The 24153-nt window shown below is 51.4% G+C and overlaps 1 protein-coding gene and 1 pseudogene across 6 annotated transcripts in view; one reads left to right on the plus strand and one right to left on the minus strand.

Moving 5' to 3' along the window:
- Positions 1–8: 8 nt before the first annotated feature.
- Positions 9–24153, plus strand: part of BMP1 (bone morphogenetic protein 1) — a 38140-nt gene continuing 13995 nt past the window's right edge. The window contains exons 1-12 of one of the 6 annotated variants that reach the window (XR_005653929.1): positions 9–261; positions 7689–7811; positions 9902–10063; positions 10198–10315; positions 10617–10795; positions 11556–11661; positions 13130–13254; positions 13815–13930; positions 20718–20820; positions 22252–22368; positions 22643–22788; positions 22917–23112. Coding sequence is in view for 4 of the 6 variants with exons in the window: in XM_039868048.1 (XP_039723982.1) it covers positions 108–261; positions 7689–7811; positions 9902–10063; positions 10198–10315; positions 10617–10795; positions 11556–11661; positions 13130–13254; positions 13815–13930; positions 20718–20820; positions 22252–22368; positions 22643–22788; positions 22917–23112 (1645 nt within the window). In the remaining 2 variants the exon portion in view is untranslated. Of the gene's footprint in view, positions 262–7688; positions 7812–9901; positions 10064–10197; positions 10316–10579; positions 10796–11555; positions 11662–13129; positions 13255–13814; positions 13931–20717; positions 20821–22251; positions 22369–22642; positions 22789–22916; positions 23113–24153 lie in introns of those variants that run through there. The other 5 variants (XM_039868049.1, XR_005653930.1, XM_039868048.1 and 2 more) reach the window with 5 other exon arrangements.
- Positions 23352–23470, minus strand: LOC120606670 (uncharacterized; annotated as a pseudogene).

A 24153-nucleotide genomic window follows, 5' to 3' on the forward strand; every position in this document is an offset into this window, starting at 1 on the left:
GCCTCCCCCTCGCCTTCAGCGCTCCGCTTCCCCTCGCCCGCTCCCGCGTCCGGGCGCGACCCGCCGCTGCCACCGCCGCCACTGCCACCGCGCCCGCCGCTGCCAGCATGCCCGGCGTGGCCCGCCTGCCGCTGCCGCTGCTGCTGGGGCTGCTGCTGCTCCCGCGCCCTGGCCGCGCGCCGGACTTGGCCGACTACACCTATGACCTGGGCGAGGAGGACGACTCGGAGCCCCTCAACTACAAAGACCCCTGCAAGGCGGGTAGGCGCCCCCCACCCCGCGGCCGGCCGGGCGCGAGGGCCGGGCGCGGGCAGGCCCGGCCCGGAGGCGCGGACTGCCGGGGGTTCGGGGTGGGGGGAGGACGGTCCGGTGTGGGAAGCCGGGAGCTGCCTGGTTGGCAATGCAGTGGGGAACAAAAGAAGGAGGGAAAAGGGGAGGGGAAGTTTGGGGGACTTTTAGGACTGAACTTTTGCGCTGTTTGTGGAAGCCGCTGCCTCTTGTCTTCGCAGAGGATTCCTAGGGAAATTTCACTCCCTGGGTCCTGAGAGAAACCTGTGGCCAAGGAGGCTTTTCCTCCTGCAGGAAACTTTTCTGGTCAAACTCCCGTGAGAGAGAGAGTGTATGTGTGTGTGGTGTGAGCGCGCGCGCGTGCATTTTCCCTTCTCCCGGGTCCCCGGCTCCAGGACCTTGGTGTTTTCCAGTCTGTCTGTCTGTCTGTCTGGGCGGCCCGGGGACTGCACATCTGTCTCCCTGGAATGGGGTGGCCTGCATCTCCAAGGAGCAGGTTTCCTGAGGCCCTTACCCAGCCCAAGTGGAAGAAGAAAGTTTTTCAAGGGTTCCTCTGGGATCATGCTCCATGGGTGTCTTGGGGTCCCCACCAGCGCAGCAGCTTTCTGGGGCCGAGGAGACAGCTGTCAAAGTCAGAGAAGGCAGTGCAGGTCGGGGATTTACCTCCGCGCCTGTGTGCCAGGGGCTCGCACCAAGCCAAGTTGGGAGGGAAAGTGGGAAACACAAGAGAACTGACACTGTACATCAGCTCTCTCAATCCACCGACACCGGAGGGTTATTAGCTGAGGTCAGGGCCCAGGAGTGGTGTGTGTGTGTGTGTTCTTTGTCCATGAAGACCCTGTGTAACCCCTTCACTCCTGCTGGGCTCAAAGGGGGTCCTGCCCCTGGAGTGACCAGATGGCCAGGCACTCGGGCTGTTGGCCTGATTGGATGACCCTGAGCAGGCCGCCTGGGACAAGAGAACCCACGGGGCATAAGATATCAGAACCTCTTCTCTACCTCCTGTCTCTGACTTTAGCCTGTCTCCAAATAGCCAGAGCCAGAGGCAGTGGCACAGTTCCTAGAGTTCTAGGAGTTCCTGTATGTGGCACAAGGGATTGGGGGGCAGGTCGCTTGAGTCCTGCCCATGGGACCCCTCTTTGGGTGGATGGATCACAGCTAACTTCAGAATAGGAGTCTCTTCCTGTGGGAGGAGGAGAAAACAAACCCCTCTGCCCTTCTTCCTCCACCCTTCCTGGTCTGCAGGTAAACCACGGAGTTAGCTGTCATCTTTCTCACTGGTCTTGGGGTGGGCATGAGGCTAAATGGACAGAGCGTGGGCTTTGGAAGCAAGCAGACCTAACTGTCAATCCTGGACCCACAGCTCATTAGCTGTACCACCTCGGGAATGTTAATTAGCTTCTGTGAACTTCACTTTTCTCACCTGTAAAGTAGAACTGATGATATGTCTCTCCATAGAGTTGGTGATAAAGATTAAATATGAGAACATATATAAAACATTTATTAGAGCTTAACATGCACTAAATAAATAATAAATAAGCACTAAATAAATGCTGACTGTCTACCCCCTGTTTTGTGTGCCTCACACTCCATTTTTTCTGAGGGAACAGTCTCGGTTTTCAGAAAAGGGAGTCTCTTCTTGACCCTGTCCTTGTGTCATTTTTTCACTCAACATATCTGCATTTACTGAATGCCTTATATGTGCCAGGCCCTGGGCTTGATGTTGTGGGAGCTTATAGTCCAGGAGGGGACCACACATGGTGATGTAACTGACAGCACAAATCAAGATGCATTGTGTGCCACCTCGGAGGGAAGGGACCTAAAGTCTCAAGGCGCTTCTTACCCTTCTGCAGCTCTGGTGGTGATGATGGCAGAGAACCGGTGATCACAGCAGGCCGGGAAGTTTTGGGAGTCTTCCTGGAGGAGGCGGGCTGGGGCAAGGCCCTAAAGAATGGGTAGGAAGCCAAACTGATGTATTTCACTACTAGTTGGAAGTTGGAGTGATTTTTGGAGCAGCAGGAGGCTGAGGGCTTTATCCCCAGTCTCAGATTTCATGTTAGGGTGGGGCTGGCTAACTTGGAACTTCAAACAAGGGCTCTGGAGAAGCCTCTTCACCAGGGTGAAGTGAGGCTGGTGGGGAGCTGGGCCAGGCCTGGGGGTGGCCGAGAGGGCCCAAGAGCCTGACAAGGCCAAGATTCAGGGTCAGATCAGGCCTCCTACTGGGTGTGACTGGTGCAGGCTGCCTTCCTCCCCCAGACTTCCTAAGACCCCCACCCCCACATCCTCAAGCATCAGGTCCCCAGGCTCTTTTCTGTGTCTCCTGCCAGGCTTTGCCTCTTGCTCCCTCTGAGCCCTGTCCTCCAGGTGCTAGAGGTGATGTTAGCAGGTGTGCCTGACTTTACAGGCATACCTCGTTTTATTGTGCTTTGCAAACATTGCTCTTTTTTTTTTTTTTTAAACAAATTGAAGGTGTATGTCAACCCTGTGCCAAGCGAGTCTATCGGAGCCATTTTCCAACGGGCTCAGATAACGGTTAGCATTTTTTAGCATCAAAGTATTCTTAATTAAAGTACATATATTGGGGTTTTTTTTAGGCGTAACGCTATTGCATACTGAATAGACTAAGTACAGTGTCAGCGTACCTTTCACATGCACTGGGAAACAAATATTCCTGTGACTCGCTTTGTCGCTGTGTCCACTTGATTGCAGTGGTACAGAACCGAACCAGCAGTATCTCCAAGGTAGACCTGTGCTTCTTTTGGATGCAACTGGTGTGCCCGCTTACCTCCGCTCACTGGACCCTCTCCAGCTCTCTCCTCCTCCTTCTCGCATTTTTGGGGGACCAAAAATGAAAGCCCCATTGACTTCCCTGGCTCACCCGTGATCTCTCACGATAGCCGTACCCCTTTATTTGAAGCCACCTCTTGCTATTACTGCCAGAGTTATGGTTACTGTTGCAGTAAGGACAAAATTAAGACCCTGACACCCTGGAGAGGTTCCTGGATCTTCTGGATGAGGCCAGAGCAGTGGGCAGGATGCAAGCTGGTCTATACGTGTGCTGGGAGCTAGTTCCACAGACCCTGCCCCCACCCCTCTCTTACCCTTGCCCAGGTAGATTGCAAGTCAGCCCTGATTTCTTGTATGTTAAATCATCAAGGGGTTCCTTTCCTAAGATTCCCAGCTCTATTTGGCTGCCCTAGTGACTTGGCAGTGACTCTCAGGGTTCTGGGAGAGACTTGGAGGCAGGAATCGGGACCCAGTTTCTCCCATAAGCAGAGAAACCCATAAGACTGCTCCTGAGCCAGTGAGGACCTTACTTCAACCTCAGCTGGCAGCTCACAGGTCTGCTTTGGGAGGTGAAGTGGGCCGGTAGCTCACCAGCCCTCATCATTATCTTCACCCTAGGGGGCTCGTGGCCCAGGTTTGGACTTTAAGGGGTCTCAGAGGAACAAGTTCCAAGCTCAGGAGGCTAAGAAGCAATTGCTTCTTCTGCCAGACCACATTCTCCCTCCAGACACTGAATGAGTCACCCACCCACTTATGCCCCTGCTCCTTGAGTCACCTTCTCTTTTAGGTGCTCCAGGGTAGGAGGAAAAGACAACCTCCCTGGGCTTCAGGTGGAGGGAAACCAATGGGACTGACTCCCTGGGAAGAAGGACCTCCCAAAATTCTAGTTTCTCCAGAGATTTCCAGAGATGATATTGGGGGAAGAGGGGGAAGAGTAAAATGTATCACTCCTTAGGCTTCTAAGGACTTGCAAGGATGTCTGGGGAATATCGCTCCGCCACCCCTCCCTTTCTAAAGGTGCCCTTCTCCTTTGGGGGTGTGGCTTGAAAAAGGGGTCTGCACATCCAGTTATCTCTGTGTGTAAAAACACTAGGGCTTGCACAGGGAAGTCGTTGAGTGTGTTTTTGCACATTTCCGAATGTGCCCCTGCTTTACGGGCAAGTGTGTTCAACTATGCATGTGGGTACGCCTGAGTGCATGGAAGTGTGTGGACAAATATGCACCTGTGCATCAGTTTATACCTGTGATTAAGTATATGCAAACATCCGTGGGAGCTTGAGTGTGTTCTTCCCCAGCTAGAAGCTTGTATTGGTGTAGTGAGACCTGCATGTGCTTGGTACACATGGCATTGGGGCTCCATCACAGCAGCCACTCCTCTCCCTCCCCTCAGAGGGGGGCGCCTTGCCACACACCAGGGGAGGAGACTGAGGAGTCAAAAGGCCAGCCTGAAGGATGGGGGTCCCCTGCACTTCCTTATCTTCTCCTACTCCTGGGGCCTGGCTGTGAAGCAGCCATGAATCCTCCTGGCTGGTTTACCACCAGAAAACAAAACAAAAACCCCTGATTCCGTGTTGAAAACAACTACTACTCTGACCCTGATCCCGGGGCTTCCTTCTGAAATAAGGAGGGGTGTCCTGGACTTCCCAGGATCTAGATTCCCTCACTTTCCCAGGGGAATCTCAAATGAGCAGGGCCTTCAGGCCCAGCTCCTGGCTATAAGGCTTTCCTGCCCACCACGTCTCTCCCCACCCCCACTGTTCCCACGCATTCTTCAGCCATGACATCCCCACCGCAGGGCGCTCGCTCTGCGGCCAGCCCAGGGCCTGTCCCGCCTTCCTCTTGCCCTGCCCTCCACACTGCCCTGGTCCCACAGGCCAGCACAGGCCTGTGGGCTCTGTACTTGGAATTCAAGATTGTGCTTCTGAGCCCTCCGGGGCTTCACTCAGCTGCCGGGCCAGTGTAGGTGAACCAGTGAGCCCTGTAGGTGAACCAGTGAGCCCTCGGAAAGTGGAATGCTGAACTTGAGCTTCGGGGTTGTTGTTGAGGTTATATTAATAGTAGCCATTTAGTGTGTCCTCACTATGCTCCAGGCGTTGTGCTAGGTGCTTTATTCACGTGCCTTATTTCGTGTAAGTCAATCCTAGGACACACATTCTTTTATTAGCTCCTCTTTATACAGGAGAAAAATTAAGGTTTGGAAGAGTCTATATGACTTGTCAGCTGGAAGAAGCCAAGTTAAGATTCAAAGACAGGTCTGTCTGTCTCCAAAGACCTTGCTCTTTGCTGCTGAGTCCAAAGAGGAGTCTAAATGTCCAGCCACATGTGTGAATGGTGACGTCCATGGCTATGGGTGTGTAAGCCTGGAGGTGCAGTGTCTGGGCAAAGGCGCAAGATGTACAAAGGTGTGGGGACATTCACATGTCCCGTGAGTCCCTGTGTGACTGTTGACACATAGGAACCCACCACTGCGTCCTTGGAATGTACCTCCCGTCCCAGATCCTTGCTAAGGCCACCCTCACATGTCAGCTGAGAAGCATCTTCTATTGCTGTCTCATCAATTGCTGAGCCAGGGCCACCGAGGGTGACGTTTTAAGTAAGAAACTTTCTCATGTGGTGGAATTGATACTGGGCCACTTACTGGCTGGTGACCTTGGGCAAGTCATTTCCCCTCTTAGGCCCAAGTATTCTGACCTCTTAAGTCAGGGATGTGGGCTGGGACCCAGCCACCAGGTTATCTCTCTATGAGTTTGTAATGAGACGCTCCTAGGCAAAGGCATGGGTGGAGTATGGCTTTACTGGCATGTACTGAGTAGGACAAGATTAAATGAATTCATTAATGTGAAAGCATGGAAAACACCACATAAATTTCAACAGACATTTGCACAAGGTGTCATTATTGCTACTATTACTGGCTTAATGAGTTTGGAACTTGCAGTTGGTTTGTGTGTGTTGGAGCTTGTGCATGTGTGTTTTTTAGGACTGTGACTGTGTGTGTATTGTTTGGTGGATGTGTGTGTCTATGTATCTATTTCTGTGTATATGTATTTATAATCCGGGTTCTACGGAATTAATGAACTTGAGTGCATGAGCACTGGACTGGGAATCAGGAGGCCCGAGTTGTAAATCCATCCTTTCTACTGTCTAGCAGCATGGCCTTGTTGACGTAATTTCCCTTCTGGGCCTCAGTTTCTGTATCTGTTAAAGGGAAGGTTGGTCTCGATAACTGCTAAAGTCACTCCTACATTCTGTGATCCAACTTTAGGTCACGGCTACAGAAGAATGTGTATCTGTGAGCACATTTGCAGGCTCAAAGGATATTGATGTGATACTTCACTCAAACAAACATTATCCAGTGCCTTCCATTATCCAGTGCTATCCAGGGCATTGAGAGCATTGCTTGTGTGTACAAGGATGTCTCCGTGACTTTGTGGATCAATGTGTTTGATGGCATGGGTGTGGATGTCACCCTGTATCTGTAGGAACACTAACCCTGTTTGTCTGACTCTGTGTGTGATGATGATGGTAACGATGATGATGATGATGGTGTGTGTGTGTGTGTGTGTGTGTGTCCACCCAGCAGGCCATCTGGGGAGGAAAAACCTGTGTGCAAGGCCTCAAGGTTAAAACAACTTGTGTCATGCTGCCCTCCAGGCCTGTGTAGCGCTGGGATGAGAAGCAGATGTCGCTAGGGCGGAGCTGCAGGGAAGCTGCCCTCTGCTCCGCCTCCCGCCTCCCGCCTCCCGCCTCCCCATCCCCAACCCCAGCCCTGCGTGAAGCTTGCATCTGAGCTCCTTCTATCGAGCTCAGCTCTGCAGCCTCCGCTTCTCATTCCTGACTTCTCACAAAGCAGACCGTTTAGCCCATCTCTTTGATAACACCATCCCAGCTTCAGAAATCAAAATGGCCTATCGGGGGACTTGTTTCCCCCAGTCCCTTCTTTCTCCGGAGAGGGGACCCTGAGACTCCAAATAGGAGTCACTTGAGAACTGCTCAACCTTTTCTCCTAGTTGAGAAGCTCCCATCACGTGTCCTAGGCTCCCCAATGTGCCTATCTGCTCCACTTCTTACTCCTGACCTCCCCTCATTGCCATTGAAACGGCATTTGTGGAGTGAATGCCACGTGCTCGGCACAGTGCCAAGGTTTTAGGTCCACAGAGGAGACACTCTATCATCTCAGCCCCTACTCTCTTCATAGCACCCATCACTGTCTGGATTCTGGAGTTCGGTATTTGCTTACTTGTGTGTCGTTGGAGGTTAGCTCCATGCAAGCAGGGACCTCATCTGTCTTGCTAATCACTGGATTGGAACCTGGTCCACAGTGGGTGCATACCAACTATTAGATGAAGAATAATGAAATAAATGACATGACCGTGTTTCTGTAGAGCTAATGGTCTGGTAAGGACTGGCCATCAGCTTTGTGGGGATTCCAACTAAAAAGCGAGCATGAGTCTCCCAAGAGATCCCCAGAGCCAAACCCCACTGCCCTTCTCCTTCCCCAGAAGATGGTTGGGATTAAAGTTGCTATGGGGGCCCGGGCTGTGCCTACAGGGTCAGGGCTGTCAGTGCGGGGTAGGAGGACTAACTCGGCCCGCGGCCTCTTCTTTTCTCTCTAGCTGCCTTCCTTGGGGACATCGCCCTGGACGAGGAGGATTTGAGGGCTTTCCAGGTGCGGCAGGCCTCAGATCTCAGACAGCGTGCAATCCACAGGTCTTCTATCAAAGCTGCAGGTGCACTGGGTACGGGCCAGCCTTCCTATGCCCCAGAAGTGGGTGCCAGAATTGGGGAAACACAGACCTCCCTGTTCCCAGCCAGCCCTCCCAAGACAGAGGCCATGAACTTGAACCCAGCGTAAGGCCTCGTCTTCCCTTAGGTTATCTTTATCCCTTCCCTGGAGGAGCAGGAAGTTTAGACATTCCCAGGAGCTAAGAACCAACATTCTTTTTGCTTACAGTTTACAAAGTACTTTTATAAGCATTATCTAACTGGACTGTTCCCAATCACCTTCGAAGGTAGGTGTCAAGACAACTCCTGCTTTATAGATACAGATACTAAGATTCACAGAGGTGATGTGATTTGCTCAAGATCACAAAGGTAGTTGTGGCAGAGCTGGGACAGGAAGCCAAGCCTCTCACTCCAAATCCAAGGCTCTGCTCAACGCCACAGTCCCCCCCGGCTTCTCCTCCTGCTCCCACCGTGCAAGCTTCTATGCATTCTTCAAGGCCCATCGCGAGAGCTTCTCTTGTGAAGTCTTCCCTGATCGCCCCCCAGACATGACTGTACTTCCATTTCCTGTGTTCTCTCTGCTCTGTACTGACGCTGTTAGCGGCTCACTCAGTGTACCATAGTGCGACAATTTGTTTACGTGTCTGTCTTCCCAGCTGAACTCAAAGCTCTTCAAGGTCAGAGATGGGCCCTTCTTATCCCTGGGTGTGATCCAAGCACCTAACAACCCACCTGGCACTTGGGAGTGGATGAGGGAATGGAAAGAATGCGGCCTGGGCTGGCTCAGTGCTGTCCAGCCTTCTCCCTGCTCTGGAACATGCTACTGGCCATACGTGGCTCTTCCATTGCCAGAGGACACAGATGCTCACCTGGGACCTGTTCTGAGCACACTCTGGTGCTGGCAGGCAGTTGTCATGTTCAACACAAGGGAGGACCCTGGCATGGGCAGCCCCTAGAGTGAAGGTCAAACTACCCCAGAGAGCAGCTGGCATTGGAGGGTGACCTCATGGCCTGGTAACTAGCAAGCCTTACTTGACCTTAGTGGGGACTACAATGGAGGAGCTGGATCACCTGGGCGGCCATTACCCTACCACGTAACTCTGGGAAAATCTTTGGCCTTAGTTTTCTCATCTGTCAGAGGTAGATAGTGACACTTGTTCAATCCATCCCAGAGAGCTACTGTGTCAAATGAGACCTCATATTTGGGAATACTTAAAGAAGACATCGAGTCCTGTGTGCACCACAAATAGGAAGGTTTACCAGATGAGAGGGGGACATTTCCTAGTCTCAGGTCCCCACAGTTCATAGGAAATGAGTGCACCATTGTTCTCTTTTCTGTCACAGTCAACACTTACTATTCATGGTGGTTATGAATAAAGTTATAGAATAAACTTCTAGTCACTCTGTAAAGTCCCTGCAAACACTGAATTAGCAAATACCGAGCCAATACTCCTAAGGGAAATACAGTGAGCCTCTGGTCACAACGTTTTCATAACTCATCAATACGTAGCCCTGTTTTATGTGTGTTTCTGTTTAAAGACATCTTTTTAAATATATAATTGCTTCATTAACATTGAACTCATAGCCAACAGCACTATGACTCACGCCTGAACGAAGCTTATCTAACACAGGCATTTTCTCCATAAGGCCCATCACAGTTTTCTTACATGTAGGAACACTAAACGGCTCTTTGGTGTGGAAGGTAGAGGTGGGGGTGGGCAGGGGAGTCATTTTAACAGCAAAATCACCAACAGAAAAGGCACAAAAATGCAAAACATGCAAAACAACAACAAAAAGATGTGGCACTAAATAGACTGTGAAAAAGACACTTGTTTGCAGCATGAGAGCTGAAACAAGAAGGCAGAGCATCGCCTTGTTCAACCTTGGCTGGGGTCATGCCCATCAGGTGACTCGAATCTTTCACTGCTCTGTGCATGTCAGCAAATGACGATGAAAGAGCCAAGGGTACTGATTTTGGAGTTCCAAATAAATTGTAGTGAGTGGGCAGATATGGAATCTCCCAATAATGAAGATTGATTATAATTCCTTTGCCCCTCCTCCCCTTCACCCACTTGCTACCAATGTCTTCCTCTCTGAATTCCAGGAAACTCTTCCACTCCCAACTGCCCGCGCACCAGCGGGCTGCCTCAGAGAAGCCGTGGGCGATGGCGAAGCAGGTCCCGGAGCCGGCGGGCAGCAACGTCCAGACCGGATCGTGTGTGGCCCGATGGGGTCATCCCCTTTGTCATTGGGGGAAACTTCACTGGTGAGCGTTATGTCCGGGCAGCCCTGCTGTGCACGGTAATATGAGAGGTACCTTCTGCCTATCCGGTATCAACTCGAGCGGTGGGTGAAGGTGGGCTCACCTGGACGCTGTGACAGCCTCCTTCTTCCTGGCAGGCAGCCAGAGGGCAGTCTTCCGGCAGGCCATGAGGCACTGGGAGAAGCATACTTGTGTCACCTTCCTGGAGCGCACTGATGAGGACAGCTATATTGTATTCACCTATCGACCCTGCGGGTGAGCAGGGGCCCCTGGGCACTGCACCCTCTGTCATCTCCCTAACCCATGTTCTGCCCTGGGCACAGCAGCTGCCCCACCTGGGCCTAGCCCTGTGTCATCTGGCCCTTCCAGCCATGGGGCATCTATCCAGGAATGCCCCCAGACATGACTGTGACCCAGCCCACAGCCTGGGCATCCCCACACTCAGGCCCCTCCCCTTCCCCTCCGCTCCCCGCCCCCCTGGCAGCCTAGCCCGGCCCCTGAGTGGATGCACTCCCCCAGCTCGGGACCGCCCCCCTGAGCTGGCCCCGCCCTCCAGGTGCTGCTCCTACGTGGGTCGCCGTGGCGGGGGCCCGCAGGCCATCTCTATCGGCAAGAACTGTGACAAGTTCGGCATCGTGGTCCATGAGCTGGGCCACGTCATCGGCTTTTGGCACGAGCACACGCGGCCCGACCGGGACCGCCACGTCTCCATCGTGCGTGAGAACATCCAGCCAGGTATGTACTTCTACCTAAGGGTGGGGGGTGGGGAGGGTACCGTGGCTCCTGCCCCAATCCCTGCTCCAGGGCCCCCGGTGCGGGTGGCAGCTGCTCCCTCGAGCCACCACTTCTGGTCAGCTCAGCATATAATCTCAGCCCTGCCCAGGACCTAGGTCCAGATGCTGCCCCTGAGGCATCTGCTCTGGCCAGTAACAGCTCGGAGACCACAGATCGATTGCGGAGCTACTTTGGGGGGCCAGGAAAGGTCCAGATCCTGGACATAGGGGCCATCCAGAGAAGCCAGAAGCCAGCTGGCCGTCAGGGTGGGGTTTGGGGAGGGGTCTTCCTGTCCTCCATGCTTCCTCAGCCTTTCTCTTCACTTACCCAGCCTTCTGCTCTTTGCCTTTTCTGTCCTCTAAGGGTGTTCACTCTCTCCTTCCTCCTGGCTATGCTCTGTTTCCCCTCCCTTCCTGTTTCCTCCCTCTCTCCCCAGGCCTCCTCCACTCTCCACTGCTTTCATCTCGCTGTGGTTCTAGAAATGGGCACTTCCTTCCCATACTCCCTTGAGCCTTCCCTGCTGCAAGTCCTCCTTCACCCTGCCCCTCTGCTGGACACTCTTCTAGAGACCCGCCCCTCCCCCCAGGCTTCCCTTGGCTGCTCCTGGGACCCTCAGGTAGGGGGGCACCTCCCAAGTCCTGGGAGGACCCCATTCCCCACCCTGCATCCCACGCAGACCCACCCCCTGCCACTCCGCACACCCTTTTTCTGGTCTTCGCAGGGCAGGAGTATAACTTCCTGAAGATGGAGATCCAAGAGGTGGAGTCTCTGGGGGAGAACTACGACTTTGACAGTATCATGCACTATGCCCGCAACACGTTCTCCAGGTGAGAGATGGGCCCGGCCTCTGCTGGGGCAGCCCAGCCCTGCCCCCGTGGGCCTCCCGCTTTGCACCAGGCTGTCCTGCTGAGTTAGCAAGGACAAGAATGGGTCCTGGGCGGCTGCGGCCCCCAAGCAGGGGACCCGTGGTACTGCCTGCCCTTCTGTCCTTTCCCCTGTGGGCTCATGGCAGGGTCGGGACTCACAAAGCCTAAGTTCTTCACCTAAGTGCTGTGCACACCAAGGGTATCTGGCACAGGAGGCTGAAATCCAGCCACTCTGCAGGCCGTGGTGCACGGTGGCCCCAGAACCGTGTCAGCCCAAAGGAGCTGAGCTCATCCCTCCTCTGATGACCAAAAAGGGACACATTTTTCTAATTAGGAGCATCCTCTTCTGATTGGTCTGCCTTTTCATAATTGGCTACTTTGCACAAAGACCAGCTCCTGCCCTGGACCAGCCTCCTCCCTACCTCACAAGCACATACACACCTACTCTTTATCCTGTGCTCAGGTTCCCGAAATCATAGCCAGAACCCCAAGGTAGTGGGTCAGCGCCCCCACCCCAGCTTCTCCTTAGCCCGGTATGGGAACTGACCTGCATGCTCCTCGCCCTCCTTCCCGCCTGGCCTTTCCTCATCCTCCATCTGCACTCCCACTCTGTCCCAGACATTGGCCCTTCCCCCTCTCTTCAGTCCTGCTAGACCCACTCTTCCTGCCTCCAGACCTGAGGGAACAGAGACCAAGAAAGGGTGGTGAGGTCATCGGCCCCCCCCACACCCACAGTCCCCTCTGTGCATTTCCCACCACATCCCTCCTTACCCCCTGCTGAGTTCCACCCAACTGGTGAGTCAGGGGCCCTGGGGAGGCAGAGGGCTGCCTGCTTCCCCTCTTCCCAGATGGGAACACCCAGGATCTCACAAGCAGGAACTGAGAGGCCAGAGACACTGATGGGTTGGGAACTGGTGGGGCTGTCCCAGGGTCCGATCCGGCCACAGTGGACCCTGCCCTTTGGCCTTGTCCCAGGTGCTATCAGAAGCAGCCGTGCCAATAGGATAAAGCGTTGGCTCTGGGTCATCCTGGGAGAAGTGCATTCAAGGCTGATCAGCACAGGGGCCTCAGAAGCGGGGGCCAGGTGGGGCTGGAGACATGATCGACGAGGGGTCCAAAGCTCTCCTGGGGCTGGGAGTCAGGGCCAGATTGAGCTGGACACCAGTGGGTCCCCAGGGTTTCCTGGGCTTGTGTCCCTGACCTCCCAAAGTGTTTCTGGGGCTCCCCCAGGTTCCTGTGCTGTGGCTGCCACGGAGCAGGGTGGCTGCTGGTCAGTGGGCAGCATAATGACAGGGTGAGATGTCTCCACCCGTCCCTGACCCTGCTGAGGAATGTCTGGGCTCTGGCAGGGTTGTGACCTTTAGTGTGCACAGGCACACCACCCCTCCTTTCGTCAGGTTCTCACCCACGCGGGGCTTGTCCTCCTCAGGGGCATCTTCCTGGACACCATTGTTCCCAAGTACGAGGTGAACGGAGTGAAACCTCCCATTGGCCAAAGGACCCGGCTCAGCAAGGGGGACATCGCCCAAGCCCGCAAGCTCTACAAGTGCCCAGGTCAGGGCATGGAAGGGTGGGCCAGGGAGGAGTGGAGGGTACGGCCCCAGACAGGCAGAGGCCAGGACTGGGACCAAGAAGGCTAAAACCGTGACCCTTAGAGAAGGCCAAGACTGCCTGGTGAAGGGGACCCCCAGGGAGTGGCAGTATTCAAGTTATGGACCAAACTGGGCCTAGAGTCAGGTGGTGGTGAAATGATGAGCCACCCACCTTCTCAGGGTCTGGGAGAATGAGGGGCACTAGGAGCAGAAAATGGGAAGAGCAGAGCAGTTCTCAGAGAGCGAGGAGTGAGGCCCACCAAAAGAGCCTGACCTCAACTCTGGAACCCAGTTGCCTTGACAACAGGGCATCCTTAGCGCTAGAGGGAGATAGGATGGTGTGAGCTTATCTGTGAGGACAAGCGGGTGGATCTTAAAGGGACAGGACCACCCCAGACTCCTCCCTCTCCTCCTCCATTCTCCTCTCCCCCGAGGATGTCAGGGCACGGGGCAGAGAAGACAGAAGGTTGGGGGGATCGAGTGCCTGCAGTCAGCCACCCAGTCATTTACTTTCCTTGACAGCCTGTGGCGAGACCCTACAAGACAGCACAGGCAACTTCTCCTCTCCTGAGTACCCCAACGGCTACTCCGCCCACATGCACTGCGTATGGCGCATCTCTGTCACACCTGGGGAGAAGGTAAACTGAGCGTCCCCTCCTCTGCCAAGGCAGCAGAGTAGGAGCACGTAGTCACTGTGGCTGTGAGTGACCTTCTTGGGGACAGTAAAGCCATCCAACCCACAAGAATGATGGAGTACCACAGTGAGGAGGGGCTTCCAGCGATAGTTGTAAATGAAGGCTAACTCGAAGATAGCACTTACTATGTTCCAGGCACTTTTCTAAGTACTTCTCAGATCCATTCACAGGCTTTTCACATGGAGTCTAGACCTTTCACCCACCCCCAGGACCTTCCGAGTCCTTTGTATTTTTATTGCTCCCAAGAGTCAAATTTAAGACTTTATTCCCTTGATCAGAACATGGCACTTAATATACTAGTGCCACCTTCAGTAGCCTTGAGCTGTATTAGATTTTATTACCGGTCACATTGTTCATTCCAACAGCACTCAAGATCATTTTGAATCAGAATTGCACCCTCCAACAGGTAGCCATCCCTTTTACTCTGCCATGAGCTCGTTTGATATGCATGCCTTTTGGGTCTTTGGAACCTGGTGTTTGATCAAAATATTGAACAGGACATGAATCAAAGCAGATCCAAGATCTCCCTCTGAACTGACATTGACCCGTTAATGGGAAGGCTTTGGGCAGAGTTTTTCTACCAGTTATGACACCACTTAACATGATTACCATCTAGCCACACAGGTCACCACCTAGTCAATGGAGGAGTGAACTTCTTCCGAGACCCCTCCTGCATCATTTTTATATCCCTGGAACAGAAAGTGGTTAATAAATGCCAAATATGTAGATCGATTGCTTTACCAAATTAAATCCACCATTCTAACAGTTGGTAAAAACCCTTTTAAAAAGGAAGTGAAATTCGTGATAGACTTTTTTTCAGGTGAACCCGAACTGGCTCCTGGTAATCAAGTGTTTCTTCTCTAAATGGTCACAGGCCATCTATTTAATTGGAGATTGACATTCAACTCAATGGTTCGCAATTCCCAGAATTCACTCTAAACCCCTCCACACCACGAACAACCCTCGGAAAGCTCTTCTGAATTCTGAGTTCTCAAGATTACAAACACTGATCATATCTGCGAGTTCTCGGAATATTCTCTGATGTCATTTTTGAGCCTAGACACAAGAGTCAACTTAGAGAGCTGCTCACTGACTTTCCTCCTTTGTTACTGAGTGTCCATTTCCTTTCCAAACTGTGCTTATTTTATTGTTGTCATTTGAAGATTATTTCATTAATGACAGACTTTTATTGAGGGTTGATTGAGTAATTCCTTCATCTCTCTTGGTTAACGTTCTACCATCTTCCCTCAAAAGTGAATTCACCCCTTCCTTGTTTTTATTTTCTGAATCTAACTTAAATATTGCAGTCCTTCTTGCTGTCACGTACTGACTATGCCCTGGCTTCCTTCATTCCTCTGCCAAGGGGCTTCACTATTCCAGCCTTTGGAAATCTCACCGCAGATAATAGCAACAATGATTATTCAGTATGTGATTCATCAGTCATATGTTGAGATCTTTATGTGTTATATCTCTTAATTAGCCCAGGCACTAATGATATTCTCATTTTGCATGTGAATGCAATACGATGTATACTCTAAAGCCCTGTCCCATTTCAACAACTACCTAAGTCCCCTTCACCAAAGTGGGCTGTGTGCTCACTATGTGCCTGGCCTGAGGATAGAAAGGTGTGTGAGTCAGCCCCCTGCCCCGAGGACCATAGAATAGGGTAGAGTGTCGCTTTCTTTCCCGTTCAGGAGGTTTGCTCCATTGGCAGGGGCATAGCAAGTTGGCCAGGATCGCTTCCTTCCCTATTCCTTCAGGCGGGCATGGGCGGGCCTTAGTCTCTAGTGGACATGTGGCTTTGCTCTAGGATCTTCTCTGGGCCTTGGGCCTGCTCCCTTCATAATTCCCAGAACATTCCTCATTCTTTTCGGAGGTCCAGGGAGAGATGAGAGCTCCAGATAAAAATTCCAGGTTAATCAATGTATAGTTGTAGAAATGCAAAAAAATAAAACCCACCCGCAGTCCTGGATGAGATTGTAGAGTTGTAAGTGAACCGAAGATAGAACCCTGGGTGTGGACCCTTTAAAGGGCCCTCGGAAGCTGGGCGATGAGAAGGGGATGGCATCATCCAATAATGGCCACTCTTTGTTACTTAACAGTTTTATGCCAGGGGAAGTATCAGGCATCTTACGTGCATGATCTCTTTTATTTCTTAACAACAATTTTGTGACGTGGGCACAATATCCCTACCGCACTGATGAGGGAGGTGAGGCTCAAAGGGCATGAGTAAATCTGCCCACGTTTACACAGTAGTCGTGGTGGAACTAGCATTCAATTCTAGACCTGTCTGACTCCAAAGTCTACACTCTTTCAACAAGAAACCTTAAATAAACCCACCTGCATTAGCCGGTGGACTTTGGCATCTATTTGGCTGCCGAGAGATTGTTTTCCACTGGCTTCCCAGTTTTCAGCTTATTGCAAGCAGTGTGAACTTATACAACTGTGCAAGTCAGGGGTGTGTCGAACAAGCGAAAGAGCCTCTTTGAAAGGCTTCTCTGAGGGTCCCAAGTCTCTACACTGCATGTAATGAGCAGCTGCCTTGGAGAGGATTTACAGTTCCCCAAGCCAGCCTGTATGAGCAGGAAAGTGGATTCAAAGGGAGATTGTGGTCAAATGTCACAGGGGAGCCAAGAAAATAAAAATTTAAAATGCCTCTTGGATTTATCAGTATCCACCTTCATTCTCATCCCTACCTTTTGATATCCTGGCTATTCTTCAGGGTCCAACCCAAATTCTATCTCCTCTCTGATGCCTTCCCTGACCCGTCTCCTCCAGTCCCACACTGGCAGAGCTGGCCCCTTCCTCCTCTGCAAGGCCTGTGCTCAGCCCTCTCTAAGTCCTGCTTCTCAGGCGCTGAAGGGTGTGGGGCTCAGAGAATGGAGGGAACGTTGATGCTCGTTCTTTGCACAGCTATTGGGCAAAATTGATTCGCAGGCCTTAGGAGGCCACATGGAGTAGCGGTTAAGGGCCTAAGCTTCAGAGACAACGTGACTGAATTTGACTCCCAGCTGTGCTCTTGACTGGATGCGTGATCTTGGGGAAGCTGTTTAACCTCTCCATGCCTTTGTTTTCCCATTTGTGAAATGGGCCTGGTGGTAGTGCCTCCCTTGCGGGGTTAATACGAGGATTAAACAAGGTGATATACGTAACGTGCTCGGAGCGCTGCCTGCACATAGTAAGAGATCAGTCAGTGTTAGCAGCTGTTCGCTCATCTGATAAATCAGTGAACCCTGGCCAGCTTTCCTGGAGCCCATTCACCCCCCGCCCCCACACCCTGCTTCCAGGATTCTGGTTTGAACCATTTCAAATGTCAAAATATCTTAAGCAAACTCAACTCCAGTAGTGAAATTAGTGTTAACGGAGTGGCACACACTGTCGTATGCATGTGTGACATGTGTGTATGTTATACTCATGACACATACACGTGTCAGACACTGTTGTAAACTTACCTATATTAATTTAATTCCCCCTCAGTCCTGTGAGATAGGCACTGTTCCCATCACCATCTTACAGGTAAGGAAATGGGGGCAGAGAGGAGTTCAATGATGGGCCCGAGATGGCACAGCAAGATCAGGCTGAAGCCCGGACTGTGGGTCCCCAGGGGTCAACATGTTCTGCCAGCTTCTTCCTGAGAGCATTCAACAAACGTGAGGAGTACATGCAGGTGCACCTGGTGACTGCACCCCACATCTCAGTCACTCCCCTGACTCCCCAGAGGAAATCGTTGGGATCACCTTCATTTTTTTCATACAAAGACACTGAGACACAAAGAAGTTAAGCCACAGGCCCAAAGTCACCAGCCAGGAAGTGGTGGAGCTGGCCAGGTTTTCTTTGGCAAAGGGTAGTGGCCCTGCCACCAGAACACAGCTGTTTCCACATGACAAGTTGTTACAACTCTTAATTAGACACCTCCGGTCTCAATTTAGCCACGGCTGTGCCTCCCTGTAGGATGCCCCGACCACCAGTGCAGGTCTCTTCCTCCTGTGCGAGGCGACCTCTGGTTCCTCCTGCCATGTAGGAGGTCTCGGGTGGGCCCTTTGGGGTTCGCCGGCGGGGCATGCGTGGTTTCTTCAGAGGGTCTGAACTGATTCACCCTGGACAGAGCCAGGGTTGTTTCCGAGGAGGGAGGGGACAGCTGCTACTGTTCTTAGCGCAGCTGGTGAGCAGAATTGATTGGCAGGCCTAGAAAGGCCACACAGAGTAGTTGTTGAGGGTGCAAGTTTAGAAGCCTGAGCGCCCTCACTCGGCCCTCTGCATTCCTTCTTCTATCCAGGAACTCTTTAAAAGATATTTTCGTTGTTTGTTAGATATAACGTACACACGTTATAAAAATTTTGAAGGACACAGAAATGTATAAGGTAAAAAGAGAATAGTCTCCCCTTGATCTGCCTCCAAATCCCACTCCTCAGAGATAACTAAGCATTGAGAACACTAATGATGTCCTTCTAGAACCTTCTGGTATGTGTGTGTGCATGTTTGGTCTCCTGTAACTTGCCCTTCGCTCAACAGTAAATTGTGGTGGTCATTCTATGTCAGCACATACAGATCTAACTCAATCATTTTCATGGCTGCTTATTGTGCCATTATCTTGATGTCCCTTAATTTAGTTATTTAATCATCCCCTGCAGGTCTCTATTGATGGATATCGATTTAAGTTTTTCCAAGTTTTCAAAAATTCTACCTTAAATATCTTGAAACATATTTTTATACACTTGGGCAAGTAGATCTATAGAATAGATTCCTGAAAACAAAATTCTATTCAAGAAATATTTATTAAGCAACTACTGTGAGCCATACACTGAGGATTCCATAGCGAATTAAACTTCCTCTGTGATATTTACTCATTTTCTAAACAGATAAAATATTGGGTATTGAGACACTGGCTCTTTAGCAAGATTTAGAACAGATTTTCAACTTCTGTTTTTCGAAACGTCAGGACTTATATTTTTATAATAATATTCTCAGTGATGATTAATAATAATTATCAAGAGTAATACAGTATACTTTTCAAAACATGATCTCGATTCCATCTCAGGATATCACAGGTAATAAAAGGTTCCCAAAAACATAAACTTAAACTTATGAATGAAAGGAAAAGAAGAGAGACGGACCGCAGGTCCAGCCTGGGTAAGGAGAGATGTGAGGATCTGGATGTGAAAGACAGTGGAAATCCTGTAGGCTCAGTGGATTGAAGGTCATAGTGAACCAGCAGGATCGTGAGCTCAGTGAACGGAGGGAGTGAGCAAGGAAAGACTGAGTCACGTGGATGAACTCGAGCTTATGAATGATAAGGTCTAGGGCATGTGCTATATGTGGCCGAGAAGGGGCAGAGAGAGGGGGGAAAGGAGATCATGGAACAGAGAGGCCACCAAGTGGGAAGGTTTGTCTACGTGGATATTGAGGCCACCAAGAATTCTGGAGAGGTTGGTGTGACAGAGTGACTGGGAGCCAGACGTTCTCCCCTGACCAGTTGCAGGCCACAGCGTTGACACTGGTTGCAGACACCAATCACCAGCACCTGCTTTGGGATCTTTTTCATCCTGGCTTCTTTTTCTATCTGCCTCTAACTGTACAGAGAGCCAGAGGGGAGACAGACCTTCTTGTCCCCTTCTCTTCCAGCAGGGAGCCCAGCTGGCACCCACAGGTGAGCCCCTGGGGCCATTATATGTCCACCGTACACACCTCACTGGTCACAGTGAACTGTTCTTTGGAGTCCCTGCATGTCGGACTCAGAATACACAACAAGTTTTATGGCTCATTCTGGAAACTACTAAGGAAGCAGTTTCTCTCCTGGAAAGTTTGCTTCTCTACCTATTAATGCGCCCACCTGCTGGGACAGTTGGTACTTGCAAAGTGTCAGACATTCCTCCAGGATTAGGTGAACATCTGATGAGTTCAGAGGCTGAAATGAGGGTGGGAGGCACTTAGGGCAGTGGCTGTCCCTGTGTTAGGATGAGATGTTCTTGGTTATACACATGAAGTAGCTGCTGAGGTTCAAAGAGGTTAGGCGATTTACCCGGAGATTCACATCAGGAAATGCAGAGGTGAGATTCAAACCCAGGCCCTTGTGACTGGAGTCTGAGTTTTTCACGAAATGATCTTTTCATGCGTATATATATCTCATCCTTCTAAGTCTCAAGCTCCTCGACAGGGACGTAGCTCAAACCCACTCACAGGAGGGATTCCCCTCCGAAGTTAGCGTGATCCTCTTCCCAGAATCAGCGTTCAATAAATATGTGATGACGGGGGACTTGGTCTGTCTTCCCTCTGCCTCTTCTCTCTGGACTCTTCATTTCCATTCCAGACCCTAGTACCACATGCTGCCTGGGCTCTTGCTCTCACTGAGGAGACCTCTTTCCTCTAAAGGTGCTATGATTTATATGATTTAAGTTGACTGGGGAGCTGGGTTTGTTTAACCCAAAGCTCCTTACTAAGGTAATCAGTGAAATGAGCCTGCTGATCTCATACACATATTCCCGAGGCCATGCATTTTTAAGAGAAGCCTGGCTGGGATTTCTGGGAGGAATGCTGACCGAAACAGGCAGACAGCTGGGAAGGAGTGACGTTTCTGTGCCAGGAGTTCCTTTCTGGAACCCCTTAACTATTTATCGCCCATGGCAAACTGCCTCTTGAAAGTGGGGCAGCACTCACGTCCTGGCAGGTGAGGACGGTGAGGTGTGGGGAGCCGTGTAACCCTCTTCCTCTGCCCCCACCCCCTTTCCCCTAGATCATTCTGAACTTCACCTCCATGGACCTGTACCGCAGCCGCCTGTGCTGGTACGACTACGTGGAGGTCCGAGATGGCTTCTGGAGGAAGGCGCCCCTCCGAGGTAAGGCACCAGCCCACCCCCGCCTCCTCTGTGGCTGATTCCTTCTCAGAACTACATTATCCTCCCCTGAGACACAACACTTGGCCAGGGGCGACACCCGGGCGTGGGAACCATGCCTGCTAGCTCCATCACTAACTAGCCTTGTGACTTTAGGCAAGTCCCTTTCTCAGTCTGGACTCAGAGTCCTCAGCACAGGCTTCCAGGCCTCTCTCCCGGTGGCTGTCAATGTGCGGGTTGTGGGAGTCATCTGAGTTGACAGAGAGAGATGAAAAAGCTATTCTGCACGCCGCCCACCGTTCCGGGCTCCGTTCGTCACCTGAGCAGTTTCAGAAGCTCTTTTGTCTCTGTCTGTGAAGTCTGGCCTGAGGGTGCCCACAGTGCAGCCTGGTGCACCACGGGGGCTACCTACCTGGCACAATGGCCCAAACTTATTCAATAGGGTGCTTTTTCCCTGGATGGAGTGGCAATGAATAAGTAGGGAATGAGTGGGTCACAGGAAAGAAGATGCTTTAACAGACTCAGACTTAGGGCAAAGAGAAGTGTTCTAGGAGGGTTTTGGCATCAAGCCCAAGGAGCTATATAAATTGTCCTTCACCAATCTGGACATGATGCTAAGTAGCTCAGGACCGCTCATTACCACAGCCTGTGCCTGTAGCAGGCTGACCAATCCTTGCTAATCATATTTTCCCCTCGGTTGCTGATATTCGAATACTTTTTCTTAGTTACCCAAGGCAGCTGTTATTACAACACTTCCTCCCGCAGACGCGTGATCATTTCCAAGATTGCAGTTTATTTTTATAACTTACATACCTAGGTCAGCACCCTCTGTCCCTTGCCGAAAGTTGGGAAACACCCGTCTTATTAGGAATACACAAAGCATCCCTGGTCAATTCTTGACTACGAAGAATTCCACAGATGGCCAGCCTTATCCACTTGTGTAGATTCTCACCAGGTTTTATTGCAAAGTTTTCTAACCCAGTTCCCAGATCCTGGGGTTTATTTGGGGTCCTGTGGCATCCCCTGCATCTGATCAATGACACACTTTGTAATGTACAAGGAAAACTGTGTTCATTCTTATTGTTTGCATGGAGATCAAATAAGAAAAGATAAGTAATGATGGGAATATGCTCTAATGTGCAATTGTTTATTATGAGGACTCACCTTTCCTGCCAGAAACACATTCATATCCTACTCCTCAAGGGCGCGGAATCCTCTAGATGGAGTCTTTGGCTCTTCAAGGCCAAACTGGACATTGGACCAGATACAGGCCCACTGGAGGGTGTGCAGTCTTGGGAATATGTGCCCAGGCCAGAGCCCCTGAGCCCCCCGGAGAGGTGGGGCAGGCTTCCTGGAGGGACAGCCCTGGCACAAGAAGAGGAAAGGGACTGACTTCGGGCCTCACTGTCCCCTCTGTCCACACCATCTACACAGGCCGTTTCTGCGGGGGCAAAATTCCCGAGCCTATCGTCTCCACGGACAGCCGCCTCTGGGTCGAATTCCGCAGCAGCAGCAACTGGGTTGGGAAGGGCTTCTTTGCTGTCTACGAAGGTACTGAGGATAAAGAATGGGGAGTCAGATATAGGGTCCCTGGGCATCCTAGAACTACCCCCTTCCTGGTGCCCCAGGGGCAAGGTTAAGGGCACATGGGGGAGAAAGCAGAGATCTCAGTGGGATTGGCCAGGATGGGGTTGGGAGGAAGCATTGGGAAGCTAGGGGGCTTTTATTGTGAGAAGGGCCAGAGGAGGTGGGAGGGGGCTCTGGAGAAGGGCAGAGCATTCTCACTGACCTCCCCTTTTTTCCACCTCACACTGTGTCCCCAAAGCCATCTGCGGGGGAGATGTGAAAAAGGACAATGGCCACATCCAGTCGCCCAATTACCCAGACGATTACCGGCCCAGCAAAGTCTGCATCTGGCGGATCCAAGTGTCCGAGGGCTTCCACGTGGGCCTCACCTTCCAGTCCTTCGAGGTGGGTCAGAGACCCTGTGATCCTTTCGTGCCCCACTTGCCCCCAGGACAGCCTACCTCCCCGAGGGCTGCCAGGTGTTGGGTCCTGGCAACGGAGCTCCTCCTGCTGATTGAGCCCCCGGCCCCCAGATTGAGCGCCATGACAGCTGTGCCTATGACTACCTGGAGGTGCGCGACGGGCACAGTGAGAGCAGCACCCTCATCGGGCGCTACTGTGGCTATGAGAAGCCGGACGACATCAAGAGCACGTCCAGCCGCCTGTGGCTCAAGTTCGTCTCGGACGGATCCATTAACAAGGCTGGCTTTGCCGTCAACTTTTTCAAAGGTGCCTCCTTCCCTGTTCCCCCACCCTGCCCACCCTGTGGCCATTCCATCTCCTCCATCCTTTCTTTTTGTTTTTTCAATTTTATTTTATTGTGGCAAGAATCTTAGCATGCGAACTACTTTCTTTTTCTTTAGACGAGGCAACCCTTGGTTGACCTCACAGATTGCAAGGATCTTGTCGGCTTACAATCCCTTATTTTTTATTTTATTTTTATTTTTATTTTTATTTTTATTATTTTATGCCTACAGCACCTGATCTTCCTAGGTGGTCTCCCATCTAAGTACTAAGCAGGCCCGACCCTGCTTAGCTTCCGAGAAAAGATGGGATCAGGCTTGTTCAGGGTGGCATGGCTGTAGACTTGAATATCTTTTTAAGTGTACAATACAGTATTGCTGACCATAGGCACAATTTCTGATGGACAACTGGTCTGTTTCCACACCTTGGCTGTGGTGAATAGTGTGTAATAACTTCATTTCTTTTTCATTCACCCATTTGACACAGAGACTGTGAGGGACACATAGGCCCTGGAGCCCTGCCCTTGAATTTATGGTCTAACTGGGTAGAAAAGATCAACCCCACTGAAAAACTGCCTACCTCATTGAGTAAATGACAAACTTAAGTAAAGGTAGCTGAGACATGGTAGGTGATCAACTATGAATTGAAATGACAACACAGGTTGCTTTTATGTCTAAAAGTTTGTACAGAAGAAGTACCCATGAGGCCTAGAGGCAGGAAGCACCAAAGGAGCTCAGGGCAGAAGCCGGGCAGCGTGGACAACTTACCAGTGTGACCTTAGGCAGAGGGTTCTTCCTGAACCTCATTTCTTCCTCTGTAAAGTGGAGATGGCAAAAGCCTCTCCATCACAGGCTTCATGTAAGGATGGAAGGAGAAACGAAAGAATAGTTCTTAGCCAAGAACTGCACAAGAGAGGCACTAATAAATGGTGTAGGTCACCAGCCCAGCCGGCGTGGTAGGAAGGAAGGCTCTGTGGAGTCCCCCTCCTTCAAGGTCCCTTTGGAGCTCTCACAAAAAACATCTCCT

This window comes from Pteropus medius, unplaced genomic scaffold (genome assembly GCF_902729225.1).
Source record: "Pteropus medius unplaced genomic scaffold, Ma_sr-lr_union100, whole genome shotgun sequence".
NCBI classification, from domain to species: Eukaryota; Metazoa; Chordata; class Mammalia; order Chiroptera; family Pteropodidae; genus Pteropus; species Pteropus medius.